The sequence below is a fragment of the Bufo gargarizans genome, chromosome 5, assembly GCF_014858855.1.
Source record: "Bufo gargarizans isolate SCDJY-AF-19 chromosome 5, ASM1485885v1, whole genome shotgun sequence".
NCBI lineage: Eukaryota > Metazoa > Chordata > Amphibia > Anura > Bufonidae > Bufo > Bufo gargarizans.
In genome coordinates, this window is record NC_058084.1 from 273,582,430 (window position 1) to 273,597,561 (window position 15,132).

Sequence of the window (15,132 nt, forward strand, 5' to 3'; positions counted from 1 at the left end):
CCCCCACCCAGGTTTTCTCGTGCTTTTTTCCATTGGGGGACACAGACCATGGGTATAGCTTAGAGGTATTAGTAGGAGGGACACTATGCAAATGAAAGAGCTCCTCCTCCTCGGGCTATACCCCCAGACTCCACCAGGAGGAACTCAGTCTTTGCTTAGTGTCTGGTGAAGGAGGTTGACACTCTCTGATTCTACTCCTTTTTGTTATTTTTATTCTAGATGGGGACACAGGTCGGCATGGCGCCTTCCTGGTCCCCCGTGGAGTGCCCGCCGCCGTCTTTGGGACGTTGCCTGGCTGCCTCCATTTCCCCCCAAGAAGATAAGTGGATCCGGGCTCGACCTGTTAGCTCCGGCATCCCACCAGCTGCTGGGACGCCTGCTGCCTACCCTCCTCCAGAGCACTGTTCTCCTGGATTGGAGTCAGAAGTCTGAAGAGGCGCATCCCTGCTGGTCTGGACATCGAGGGAGCATGCTGAGCAGATAAGTGTTGCCCAATCCCTCCCCCTCCCTCTGTGTCTATTTGTCTGTGGCTACCTGGGTGAACTTGAAGAAGGATCCTGATGGGGCACTTTCTTCATTTTGGCACTGGAGTACTGGCATCTCTTCCCCCTTAAACTGTGGGCTTCAGCGCTTCTCTCGTCGGGCCTTGGCTGCTGCGCTCCCTCAGCGCCCGCCGGCAGGCCGCTCCTCCACGTGGTGTTTGTTTAAATCACGCGCGCGCTTATTTCCGCGCGCGTGCGCTTATTTTCGCGCATATTTTCTCGCGTGCGCTTATTTTCGCGCGTGCGCTTATTTTCGCGCATATTTTCGCGCGCTTATTTTTCGCGCGCTTTTTTCGCGCCATAATGACGCGTTCGGGGAGGCGGAGCCTCGGCATGCCGCTCTGACTCTCCTTACACCGGAGACTCTGTTTGCTCATGGCCGTGCAGCTCCTCATCACTCTACTCCGTTTTGTGCCAGGCAAGCTGGTAGCTCAGTGGTACTGCTGCTGCTGCCCCATGTCCAGGCTTTCTGAGTTCAAAGCCCCTTTCAGCCTTCAAAAATTGTTTATATTATTCTAGATGGGGACACAGGTCGGCATGGCGCCTTCCTGGTCCCCCATGGAATGCCCGCTGCCGTCCTTGGACGCTGCCTGGCTGCCTCCATTGCCCCCCAAAGAAGACAAGTGGATCCGGGCTCGACCTGCAGCTCCGGTATCCCACCAGCTACTGGGTCTCCTGCTGCCACCCTCCACCAGAACACTGCACTCCTGGACAAGGAGTCAGAAGCCTGATGAGGTGCATCCCTGCTGGTCCTGGAGTCGAGGGAGAAGTTCTGCAGGAGAAGTTCTGCAGGAGCAGATAAGTATTACCTGCATCCCTGCCTTACCCCCCTCCTCCACCCCTCCTCCACGTCCCTGGGGGCCTGCGGTCCCCGCTTGGGCATCTGCCATGTCCAGCGCGGCCGCTAAATTGGTCTTAGTCACCGAGGCAACCATGTCCTTTAATCCTGTGGCGCTAACGACTCCATCTCTCTCAGTGGTCCCCACAGTGGGTGACTGACTACGAAGAGGCAGCGTGAGCGGCAGCATCCCACCTCGGATGTCTCCGTCTCTCCACCCCCCTCACCTCGCCGGTGGCGCTTGCGGACTGCTCTTCCCCCTCCCTAGGGAGAGTAATCCGAAGGAGAATTATCCGGCTCGGACGAGCCAGGTCCTTTTTGGACTATAGGGCATGTTCAAATCCTGTGACGCCAACCACCTCTCTAAGTGGTTTTCCACAGAAGACGCCCGACTACTAACAGGGAGCGTGAGCAGCAGCATCCCTCCTCGGATGGCTCTGGCTCTCCCCCCCCCCCCCCCCCCTCGTCTAGAGGCGCGTTCGGGCGACTCTCCCCTCCCTTAGGGAGCGCAAGTCTGAAGGAGAATTTCCGGCTCTGATTAGGTCATGGAGCGGGACCCCTCGCCTAAGCTCTCCACCAGGGTGGCTGACTTAGTGGTGACTGTCCGAGACACCTTTATTCTCCAAGGGGATTCTCCTCCTTCCACTGGTCAGGAGTTCCCCCTTTTTCCGTCCAGGCAGTCGGAGACTACCATGTTCCCGGTCCATGAGGGATTTTTCCGCGGTCATGTCCAGGGCCTGGGGTGGTCTTAATAAGGTTCTCGACCACCCAGCGCATGAATATACTTTCCTTTCCCTGCTGACGGCGAGGAGAGGTGTCTCCTCCCCCTAAGGTGGATCCTCCGGTGGCCGGATTAGCCAATTATGTGGCCCTTCCTGTCTTAGTCAGTTCCTCTTTCCAGGATGCTGTAGACAGACGCATAGACTCTCTTCCAGGTCCTTTTTTCGCTGGCAGCGCGTCCCTGTGACCTACCTTTCACTCAGCAGGGGTAGCCAGTGCTCTCTCGGTGTGGTTACAACACCACCACCAGGAACTGGCGGTACGAGATGCGGCTACTAACACACTGGAGTTGGTTCTCCAGATGTCTCAGGCTTCTAAGATTCTTTGCGAAGCTTCTAGGGACATTGTTTCCCTCTTTGCCCGCAGGTTGGCCATCTCTGTCACTCAGCGCGAAGAGATTTGATTGAAGGTGTGGGATGCTGACGCCTCCACCAAGCGTTCCTTTGCTAATCTCCCCTTTGGGGTTTCCAGACCTTATGGGGATCAGCTGGACGAGTTCATCTCTGCATGCCTTTTGCCGTTTCTCATCTGGTAGGCCGTCGCCTGCTTCCTCCGCCGGGGGTCTCAGGTCGCCCGCAAAGAGCCCTTCCTTTGCACCAGCCTTCCCGGCACTAGAGGGCCCAGTCAGCCCGCCCTGCTGCTCCTAGGCCTATCACATGTCCCGATTGCGGAATCCCACCATCGATTCCTGCGCTTCGCCATTATGGGTCGACACTGTCAGTTTGTCGCCCTTCCTTCGGGTTGGCGACCACCCCGCGGGTCCTTGCCACGGTCCTGGACCGCTCATGGCGCTTCTTCGTACCAGGGGCATTCCTTTGCTGCCCTATCGGGACGATATCCGGATAGAGGCCCCCCTCTCTACCGCAGACCACGGACAGCGTCCGGATCACTGTTCAGACCCTGGAACGGTTCGGCTGGCTGGTAACTTTCCCAAACTCCTGCCTCTTCCCGTCCCAGAGGCTCTCCTTCCGGAGGGTGATTTTGGACACCTCGGCTGCCTAAGTATTCTACCAGCCTTCAAGTCCTCCCAGGTCCAGGGGGCAGTGTCGCATCTGCTGCGCTCCCCGTGCCTCTCCATTCGGGAATACTTGCAGGTCCTGGGTCTTATGGTAGCCTCTTTCGAGGCCTTCCATATGCCCAGTTTCACACTCGCCTGGCGCAACAGGAGATCCTTTACCTTTCAGCGGGTTCGGGCAGCTCTTCCTTGGTGGCTGTTTCCAAAGAACCTGAGGTCGGGGAGTTCCTTTCTCGCATTCTCCTGGACGATCGCCGCCACCGATGCCAGCATCCTGGGTTGGGGGGGCGTTTTCCAGTCTCGCACGGTTCAAGGAATTTGGTCGGCGGCAGAGTCTCGCCTTCCAATCAACTTTCTGGAACTGAGGGCGATTTTTTCCGCTCTCTCTCTCCTATTGGACCTCTCTCCTTGCGGGCCTCCCAGTGCGGGTTCAAACGGGCAATGCCGCGGCCGTGGCCTATATCGACCATCAGGGCGGGACCCGCAGCCGGATGGTGATGCAGGAGGTGAAGAGAATTCTGACGTGGGCGGAGACGCACGTTCCGGTGTTGTCAGCAGTTTGCATTCCAGGAGTGGACAACTGGACAGCGGACTTTCTAAGCCACAACACGGTGGATCCAAGCGGGTGGTCTCTGCATCCAGAAGGGTTCGAGGAAATCTGCCACAGATGGGACCGTCCGGATGTGGACTTAATGGCGTCCGGGTTCAACAACAAGATCCCAGTGGTCCTGGCTCGCGCCCGAGATCCGGAGGCGTACGGATGGATGCGCAGGTGTCTCCGTGGCAGGACTTCAGCCTCCTCTGTTTTCCTCTCCTACCAAAGGGTCTACGCCAGTTCGAGGCGGAAGGGACTCCGACCGTTCTCATCACCCCAGAGTGGCCTCGCCGCGCGTGGTTTTTTCGGACGTGGCTCGGTTGCTGGCGGACGCCCCATGGCCTCTTCCCGACGGACAGGACCTACTGTCTCAGGGCCCGTTCTTCCACCGGAATTTGCGGTCTCTTCGTTTACCGGCGTGACTGTTGAAACCGCCATCCTGATAAAGATGGGGTTCTCGGATTCAGTGGTTAGGACCATGATCAGTCCGGGGAAGTCTTCTTCCTCCCGGATTTACTATCGTACCTGGATGGCCTTCCTATCCTTTTTTGAGGGTTCGGGGTTCCCTCCCCTTCGGTTTTCCATCTTGATGGTACTGTCTTTTCTTCAGTCTGGGCTTGTGCAGGGACTGTCGCTTAGTTCCCTGTAAGGTCAGGTTTCGGCGCGGGCCGTCAGAGGTCCCTTGCTCTTAAGGGTCCGGTGGTGACCTTTCTTCGGGGGTGGCGCATTCGGTTCCCCGTATGTTCCCCCTTTGTCTCCTTGGGATCTCAATTTGGTTCTGCGCGCTCTGCAGTCGGCCCCCTTCGAGCCTTTGAGGAGGGTCTCTCTGACTGTTCTCATCTGGACTTCCTTGTGACCATAGCTTCTGATACAGCTACATAGCGTAGTGATTAAAGTTCTGGGCTATTATGCAGTGGCTGTGAGTTCACGTCCCATCACGAGCTTTTAAGTCAGACTGGTGTCGGAGCTGGCCGCTCTTTCCTGTCAGGAGCCTTTCTGGTTTTCCACCAGGATTAAGTTGTGCTCCGTCCAGTCCCCTTCTTTTTGCCCAGGGTGGTCTCTCCCTTCCGCCTTGATGAGGATCTTGTCCTGCCTTCCTTTTGTCCTTCTCCGGCTAACCCCAAGGAATGCACTCTGCATTCCCTGGATGTTGTACGGGTCCTGGAGGTGTGTCTCGCGGCTACTGCTTCCGTCCGCCGTTCTTGGCGCTCTGGATCTGCTTGGCTATTTCCGCGGCTTGTCACGCTTGTGGTGGAGTTCCCCCGGCTAGAATTGCCGTTCTCTCCATTGGGGCGGAGGGGGCTTCCTGGGCAAGACGCAGTCGTGCCTCTGCGTCTCAGCTGTGTACGGCGGCCACCTGGTCGTCCTTGCATACCTTTGCAAATTTTTGTCAGTTGCATTCACTGGCTTCGGCTGATGCGGCTTTGGCCGCAGGGTTTTGCAGGCTGTGGTTCCTGTTTGACCGTTGGGGCGTTCCTCCTGGCGGTGCTGGTATTTTTTCCCACCCCATGGACTGCTTTTGGACGTCCCATGGTCTGTGTCCCCCAATGGAAAAAAGCACGAGAAAAGGAGATTTTTGTGAAACTCACCTGTAAAATCTTTTTCTCGTCTTTTCCATTGGGGGACACAGCTCCCACCCATTATTCCTGTTGCAGGAGGGGTCTTTAGTTCAGTTTTTCTGTTTCTGGTTGGACCTTATGGCTTGGTCCGATGGTTTCCATGATTTTTTCTTGCTCCTTCTCCTACTGCTTGTGCAACGCCTGAGTTCCTCCTGGTGGAGTCTGGGGGTATAGCCCGAGGAGGAGGAGCTCTTTCATTTGCATAGTGTCCCTCCTACTAATACCTCTAAGCTATACCCATGGTCTGTGTCCCCCAATGGAAAAGACGAGAAAAAGATTTTACAGGTGAGTTTCACAAAAATCTCCTTTTTTGCTAGTCTCCCCCGACCTCTCCCTCCGCCGCCCATTCCTTTTTTCAGGCTATTCTCTCCCTTCTGCGGCAAGGCGTGATTGTTCCGGTTCCACCTCAAGACCATTTTTGTCGATTCTACGCCAATCTCTTTGTAGTCCCCATCCTAGACCTCAAAGCCCTCAACCGATTCCTTCGCCGCTTACGGATGGAGCCCCTGTGTTCGGTCATTGCATCTATGGACCCGGGGGAATACCTATGCTTGAAAGACATCAGGGACGCCTACCTCCATGTTCCCTCGGTTCGAAGTGGGACATTTTCGTTACCAGTTTGTGGCCCTCATTTTCATTACCAGTTTGTGGCCCTCCCGTTCGGTCTTGCCACAGTTCCCAGAGTCTTTACCAAGATTCTGACCTCAGTTATGACTCTGCTTCATACCAGGGGGATAGTGTCAATTCCGTACTTGGACGATATCCTTATCAAGGGTCCATCATTCCAGGCAACGGCGGACAGCTTACACACCGTCCGGGATACTCTGGAACGCTTCGGATGGGTTCTGAACCTTTCAAAGTCATGTCTTCATCCATCTCGGCAGCTGATGTTTCTGGGCATGCTGTTTGACACCGATCTGGCCAAGATATTCTTGCCCCCGTACAAACTCTCCACTCTCTGTCGTTAGTTCCTCTCTTTGTTGCAGTCTTAGCCTCTTCCCATTCGCCAGTGTATGAGGGCTCTGGGCCACATGGTCTCTTCCTTCGAAGCAGTGCCCTATGCTCCGTTCCACACCAGGGCTCTTCAGCGGTGCATTCTGACCATTTGGGACCGTTTCCCAACCTTTCTGGATCAAGTAATCTGTCTCCCTGCCCAGACGGGCCGAGACCTTTAGTGGTGGTTGATGTCTCCGATGCTGACATCGAGCCACTTCTTCCTTCCCCTCCTCTGGATAGTGTTGACAAAGGATGCCAGTCTCCGGGGCTGGGGCGGAGTTCTGGACAATCTCTCAGTCCAGAGCTCCTGGTCCCGTGAGGAACGCCAACTTCCAATCAATATTTTGTAACTCTCTCTAGTTCATTGGTCGGACCGTCTCCGGGTGTATCCAGTACGCGTTCAATCCGACAACTCCACGGCAGTCGCCTTTTTAAACCGCCCGGAGCCCCGCAGCCATGTCTGAAGCAGCGCTCATCCTCTCCTGGGTGGAGAGCCATGTCCCAGTTCATATCCCAGGCGTCGACAACTGGATCGCCGACTTTCTCAGCCGAGTGAGACTGGATCCTGGTGAATGGGCTCTGCATCCACAGGTCTTTCTCGCGATCTGCGAGCGATTGGGTCGGCCGGATGTGGATCTCATGGCCTCCCGCGTCAACCGCAAAGTAGAGACCTTCATGGCAAGGTCCAAGAATCCTCTGGTTCGGGCATCGGATGCCCTTGTGATCCCGTGGACGCAGTTCACGTTTCCTTACGTGTTCCCTCCTCTTCGGCTCATTCCACATCTTCTCCGAAAAATCAGGTCCAACAGTCATTCTGGTGGCCCTGGACTGGCCATGCAGAGAATGGCACGCATCCCTAGTCTTCCTGCTCGCCGACTAGCCTTGGTGTCTTCCCCTTCGGGAAGACCTCTTATCGCAGGGACCGATCTTCCACCCGAAATTAGGGTCTCTACATTTAACGGCATGGCTGTTGATTGCCATACTAAGGGCTCTGGGTTTCTCGGATGTAGTTGTCCAGACCATGATTTGTGCTAGGGAGCCGTCGTCCTCCCAGATCTATCACCAGACCTTGAAGTCCTACTTCAGTTGGTGCGAACGTCACCAGTTGTCTCCCGTTCTGTTCTCGTTGCCTCGACTCTTATCTTTCCTGCAGTCTGGCATGGACTTGGGGCTGGCTCTCATTTACCTCCAAAGGGCAAGCTTCGGCCCTTTCTATTCTTTTTCAACGAAACTTGGCTTCTCTTTCTGCGGTTTGGACCTTTCTGCAGTGGGTGGCGCACGCTACGCCCCCTTACCGTCCTCCCTTGAATCCGTGGGACCATAATCTGGTACTCAGCGCTCTCCAGTCCTCTCCGTTTGAGCCTTTGCAGCAGGTGTCCCTTCGCTTCCTGTCCTACAAGGTGGCCTTCTTGGTGGCAATCGCTTCCAGCCGTAGGGTGTCAGAGCTAGTTGCTCTTTCCTCTGTCTCCCTTCCTTATCCACCACCAGGACAAAGTAGTCCTTCGCTCTGTTCAGTCTTTCCTTCCGAAGGTCGTGTCGGCATTCCATCTCAATGAAGAGATTATTCTCCCTTCCTTTTGTTCTGCCCCGTCTCATCCTCGTGAGCAGTTGCTCCACACTCTGGATTTGGTTCGGGCCATTCACATCTATCTGTCTCAGACGTCCTCTTTCTGACGGATGGATTCTCTATTCGTCATTCCAGAGGGACCGAGACGAGGGCTGGCTGTGTCCAAAGTTTTCATTTCCCGATGGATTCGTTTGGCCATTGTGGAAGCATACCGCATCAGTGACCGGTCTCCACCCTTCCGGGTTACTGCTCATTCTGCCCTTCGGTCCTTCAGGTGTGCAAGGCGGCTACCTGGTCGTCTTTGCACATCTTTTCCAAATTAGAGTACACACTTTTGCATTTTCTGACGCTTCTAGAGTATTGCAGACGGCGGTTCTCTGATTGGCCGGAGGGCTTCTTCGTTTATGGCCCAACCCTGGGACTGCTTTGTAACGTCCCAATGTCAAGCCTGTGTCCCCAAATTATACGTATGAGAGAACTTGATTTTTGTACTTGCTGTAAAATCTGTTTCTCTTCCGTTCATTGGGGGACACAACTCCCACACATTTTTCTTTTTCTGGTTATGGGCCTCGTTGTGGCCTTGGTGGTTCTGGGTTTTTTACATGGTTTGGTTTTCCTGTTTTTTCTTTTGCTTCTCCTACTGCTTTTGCACAAACTGTTTTAGCTTAGGGTACTTTCACACTAGCGTTTTTGTTTTCTGGTATTGAGTTCCGTCCTAGGGTCTCAATACCGGAAAAAAACGTATCGGTTTTATCCTAATGCATTCCGAATGGAGCGCATTACGTTCAGGATGCATCAGTTCAATCCCTCTTAAGTTTTTTCTCCGGCCAATCCCTGCTGCAGTTTTCTCTCCGGCCAAAAATACTGATCACTTGCCGGAATGCTGGACCCGGCACTAATTTACATTGAAGTGTATTAGTGCCGGATCCGGCATGAAGTGTTCTGGAAAAACAGATCCGGCTATGCAGTGGTTAGTAACTTCTAAAGTGGACAAAAAATGGCAATTGATGAACTGGTAACATGGTCATGGTCACCCAAGACTCATTGATGTGTGCGGAGAATAGACTTGGGGGGATAATTTATCAAACTGTGTAAAGTAGAACTGGCTTGGTTGCCCATAGCAACCAATCAGATTCCTCCTTTTATTTTCCAAAGGAGCTGTCCTAAATGAAAGGTGGAATCTGGTTGCTTTGGGCAACTAAACCAGTTCTACTTTACACCATTTTGATAAATAACCCCCTTAGTTAGTCTGATGTGGCCGTGCAGAAAAACTACTGCAGAAAGTTAATGCTGGCTATTAAAGAAAGGTGTCAGACCAATAAGAGTGCCTATGCTGGTCCCTGTCCACTGCGGAAAGCTGCTGCAATGGACAGCAGAGCATCAAAACTGGACCATGGACCAATGGAAGCAGATGGCCTGGTCAGGGTGGCCCCCTCCGTTGTGACTGACGGCGCTTATGCACGACAGTTCGGCTGGCTTGCTGAACTGCCGGCTGTCAGTCACAGTTGAAGGGGCAGGGAAGGGGGCGTTACCTTGACTTTAAGCAAGGAGGCCGCTGCCCCCTTGAATAGAAAATACCACGGGCAGGGGATAAAAGAACATTTTCAGAGCTTTTACCGCATCTGACCTGCTGAAAGAAAATGATCATTAGAAACACACTGCAGGCTACTCTGAGGTACTGCTGGCGGCTTGGGATGGTTTTTGGAGGTGACAGGTTCCCTTTAAGTATTCAGACCCTTTGCTATGACACTTCCATTTCTATTGATAATCTTTTAGATCATATTTGAGTTTCTACACCTTGATTGGAGGCCATCTGTGGTAAATTTAGTTGACTGTGTATGATTTGGAAAGACACACCGCTGTCTATATAAGGTCTCACAGTGCATATCGCAGCAAAAACCAAGCCATGAGGAGGAAAGAACTGCCTTCAGACACACAATTGTGGGGAGGCAAAGATCTGGAAAAGGGTACAAAAAAATTTAAACTGCACTGCAGTGGAAGGGGTTTGGCACAACCAGGACTGTTCCTAGAGCTGGCCACCCCATCAAACAAAGTAATCAGGGGAGAAGGGCCTAGGTAATAGAGGCGTCCAAGAACCGAATATTCATCTGGCTTCATGGTCACTCTGAGCTTCAGAAATCCTGTGTGCAGATGGGACAAACCTCCGAAGGTCAACCATCACTGCAGCTCTCCGTCAATCTGGGCTTTATGGCAGAGTGGTCATAAAGAAGTCTCATTTCAGAAAAAAACCACAAAAGCCAACCTGGAATTTGCACAAAAAGCACCCAAAAGACTCTCACACTGTGAGAAAAAGATTCATTGGTCTGACAAAGATCGAACTTGTTGGTGGCAGCATTATGCTGTGGGGCTGTTTTTCAGGGGATGTGACAGGGAGACTGGTCAGGTTTGAGGGAAAGCTAAACGTAGCAAAGTACAAAGCAGTGAGTGTGGCCTCAATGTGCTAATTAACTGGTTTGACTTTGGGCTAACTCTAATGGCATTGTTCTTATGTTCCACTGGTATTCACCCTTTAACCTCAGTACAGAGATCTGGACTTCGGTGCAGGGTAGCAACCAGACCTCCTGGGATAGTCCCGGTATGGTCTGCAGATGACCCATTGAGGTCAGGGACTCTGGTTTGAATGCTGGTGTTAGAGATAAAGATGGAAGATAGATGCAGAACGGACTTGTAGACAGGGCAGAAACAGGGGTGGAGCTCAATAGGAATACAGGCAGGTAAATAGCAATAGCACTATACTATTAAACACCTTTGCTGGTCACCAGGAAACCTAAAAGCTCAGGCCCCCTCTGCCTGGAGAAGGTGCCTTAAACATCCAGGGAACCCTAGCTATTGGCTGCCGAAGGATATGGAAGCATGTGCACTGGCCCATAAAGAGGCTAGAAGTGAGTGCGCATGCACTCTAAAAAGACAGAGACTGGAGTACTAGACATAAACATGAAGGCAGCAATATGGTGAGTAGTGCGGCATCTGTACCTACAGGGGAAAGCAGGGCAGTGACGGCCATGAACAGCTCTCCTAACAGTACAGAGATATTCTTAATGAAAACCTGATCCAGAGTGCTCCGGGCACAAAATCCAGGTGTGCAAACCTTGTGGTATCATACCCAAGAAGACTGGAGGCTGTAATCGCTGCCAAAGGTGCTCCAACTAAGTACGGAGTAAAGAGTCTGAATACTTATGTCAATGCAAGATTTTAGTTTTTTCTCTTGTATAAATTGGAAAAGTTTTCTAACCTTCTGTTGTCACTTATGGGGTACTGAGTGCAGAATGATAGGGAAAAACTTGAATTTTTATTTTAATTAACAAAAGGATTTCATTTTATTTTAGCATAAAGTCTCAACATAACTAAATGTGAAAGTGAAAAGCCGTTGGCTCCCATTGAAAAGATGGGAGACTTTAGCTTTTTCCTCCATTTAGTCATCAAATGGTCTTGTGGGTTTACTATAAGGCCTCATGCACACGACTGTTGTGTGCATCCGTGGCCGTTGTGCCGTTTTCAGTTTTTTTTCGCGGACCCATTGACTTTCAATGGGTCTGTGGAAAAATCGGAAAATGCACCATTTTGCAGCCGAGGCCGTGATCCGTGTATCCTGTCCGTCAAAAAAATAGGACCTGTCCTATTTTTGACGGACAACGGTTCACGGACTTATTCAAGTCAATGGGTCCGTGAAAGAACACGGATGCACACAAGATTGGCATCCGTGTCCGTGATCCGTGGCCGTAGGTTGCTTTCATACAGACGGATCCGAAGATCCGTCTGCATAAAAGCTTTTTCAGATCTAAGTTTTCACTTCGTGAAAACTCATATCCGACAGTATATTCTAACACAGAGGCGTTCCCATGGTGATTCCCAGAGGCGTTCCCTTCTAGTTAGAATACACTACAAACTGTGTACAAGACTGCCCTCTGCAGTTTGAATATCATTGGTGGCCAGTGCGGCCCCCCCCCTCCCTCCCTCCCTCTATTGTAATAATAGCTTGGTGGCCAGTGTGTGTCCCCCATCGGCCCCCCCTTCCTCCCTCTATTGTAATAAATCGTTGGTGGCACAGTGTTCGCCCCCCCCCCCCCCCCTCCCTCCCTCTATTGTAATAAATCGTTGGTGGCACAGTGTGCACCCCTAATCGCCCCCCCCCCCCCCTCCCTCTATTGTAATAAATCGTTGGTGGCACAGTGTGCGCCCCCCATCGGCCCCCCTCCCTCTATAGCAGTAACAACATTGGTGGCCAGTGTGCGGCCTCCCATCTCCCCCCCCCCCCCCCCCCCCAGATCATTGGTGGCAGCGGAGTTCCGATCGGAGTCCCAGTTTAATCGCTGGGGCTCCGATCGGTAACCATGGCAACCAGGACGCTACTGCAGTCCTGGTTGCCATGGTTACTTAGCAATAGTACAATAGTAAAAGATTCATAGTTACCTGCTTGCTGCTGCGATGTTCGTGTCCGGCCGGGAGCTCCACCTACTGGTAAGTGACAGGTCTGTGCGGCGCATTGCTAAATGAACTGTCACTTACCAGTAGGAGGAGCTCCTGGCCGGTCACAGACATCGCAGCAGCAAGCAGGTAAGTATGAATCTTCTACTATTGTACTATTGCTAAGTAACCATGGCAACCAGGGCTGCAGTAGCTTCCTGGTTGCCATGGTTACCGATCGGAGCCCCAGCGATTAAACTGGGACTCAGATCGGAACTATGCTGCCACCAATGATCGGGGGGGAGATGGGAGGCCACACACTGGCCATCAATGTTGTTACTGCTATAGACGGATGGGGGGCGCACACTGTGCCACCAACGATTTATTACAATAGAGGGAGTGGGGGGGGGGGGGGCCGCACTGGCCACCAATGATATTCAAACTGGGGAGAGGGGGGGGTCTGCCCCCTGCTGCCTGGCAGCCCTGATCTCTTACAGGGGGATATGATAGTACAATTAACCCCTTCAGGTGCGGCACCTGAGGAGTTAATTGTGCTGATCACGGCCCCCTGTAAGGGATCGGGTGCTGCCAGGCAGCAGGGGGCAGTCATGTACACAGTTTGTAGTATATTCTAACCTGAAGCGTCCCCATCACCATGGGAACGTCTCTGTGTTAGAATATACTGTCGGATCTGAGTTTCCCGATGTAGCTCATATCCGACAGTATATTCTAACATAGAGGCGTTCCCATGGTGATGGGGACGCTTCAAGTTAAAATATACCATCGGATTGGAGAAAACTCCAATCCGATGGTATAAAAGAACTCCAGACTTTACATTGAAAGTCAATGGGGACGGATCCGTTTGAAATGGCATATTGTGTCAACGTCAAACGGATCCGTCCCCATTGACTTGCATTGTAATTCAGGACGGAAAAACGGTCACGGACCTACGGACCCCGTTTTTGCGGACCGTGAAAAAATACTGTTGTGTGCATGAGGCCTAATACGAATAGTTGGAGTGTTCTGCTGTACGTTTCAGGGCCATTGGACTGTAACTACTCACTCATTCCTTTGAGCCTTGTTGTAAGATTAATTAATTCATCTTAGGCCTCTTTCACACGGGCGTCATGGATTTGGGCCGGATAGGACGCGGGTGCATCGTGGGAAAATGTTTTTAGTTTTTTTTTTTATTTATTTATTTCCCTGCGCAAATGCAAAGCATGTTAATGCGTTTTGCACACGCGTGAGAAGAATCTGCATGTTTGGTACCCGAACCCGGACTTCTTCATAGAAGTGCGGGTTTTGGTTAGGTGTTGTATAGATTTTATTATTTTCTCTTATAACATGGTTACAGAATGCTTAGTAAAATAGGGCTGGAGGGGTTAAAAAAAAATATAATAATAATTTAACTCTCCTCATCCACTTCGCGTACCCCGGCTTCTCTTTTGTCTTCTTCTTTGCTGTCCAGGAGGAAAAGGACCTGTGGTGACGTCACTGCGCTCATCACATGGTCCGTTACATGATCAATGGACCATGTGATGAGCGCAGTGACGTCACCACAGGTCCTTTTCCTCAAAGAAGAAGACAGAAGAGAAGCCGCGCTGCGTGAACAAGTGGATGAGGTGAGTTAAATTATACATAGCATTCTGTATTAAGAATGCTATTATTTTCCCTTATAACCATGTTATAAGGGAAAATAATAATGATCGGGTCCCCATCCCAATCGGCTCCTAGCAACCGTGCTTGAAAATCCCACCGCATTCTCGCTAGCTTGCGATTTTTTTCACACAGCCCAATTCACTTTTGTAGGACCTGCGTTGCGTGAAAAATGCACAAAATAGAGCATGCTACAATTTTCACGCAACGCACAAGTGATGCATGAAAATCACTGCTCATGTGCACAGCCCTATAGAAATGAATGGGTCCGGATTCAGTGCGGGTGCAATGCATTCACCTCACGCACTGCACCCGCGCAGAAATCTCACCCGTGTGAAAGAGGCCTTAGCGTCCATTCACACGTCACTATTTTTCTTTTCCAGATTTCCGTTACATTGTTTGCGGATCCATGTTTCCGCAAAAACCTTCCATTTTTGTACATCTGCATCCGTTCAGTTTTTCTGTTTGGTAGGGTACTAAAAAAATATGTCTTTCTATTTCCTGGAAACGGATCCGCAATTGCTTATGACATATTGATGCATTCCGCATGTCATCTGCAATTTTGCGGACATTGACTACAATGGGACCACAGACCGCATTTTGCGAAGACAATAGTAGGACAAACTCAAATTTTTGCGGGCCATTGAAATGAATGGATCCACATTCTGTTCCGCAAATTTGCTGAATGGATGCGGATTACAAAATCCTGACGTGTGAATTGAAGCTTAGTTGTAATTTTTTATATCTTATATCTCTTGGTGGTTATTCTCTACAGCGTTGATGTTCAGTTGCCATTTCTATGGGGTTTTTTGTGTGGTTTTTTTGTGTTTTTTTTTGGTAGTGGAAATGTGGATCCGTTTCTGGCAACATTTCTTTACTAGTTAATATAACCCCCTGGGTTTTTCTGCACAATATCCATGATTCTGTATGTTTCCCTTTGATTTCAGGATTTGTTTAAATTGTACATGCATCACTGTAATAAATGACTAACTTAACTTCTGTATTATGCCAGATTTCATTCATACCTGTGAGAATCTCTGTCATGAAGGAGAATGTGGTCCTTGCCCTCGCATGTCTAACATATCCTGCCGATGTGCTA

General features: G+C 51.3%; 1 protein-coding gene across 1 annotated transcript in view; it reads left to right on the forward strand.

The window, feature by feature from the left end:
• Positions 1–15,132, forward strand: part of NFX1 (nuclear transcription factor, X-box binding 1) — a 165,794-nt gene that overhangs the window by 71,358 nt on the left and 79,304 nt on the right. The window contains exon 10 of the mRNA XM_044295481.1: positions 15,046–15,126. Coding sequence (XP_044151416.1) covers positions 15,046–15,126 — 81 coding nt within the window. The remainder of the gene's footprint in view (positions 1–15,045; positions 15,127–15,132) is intronic.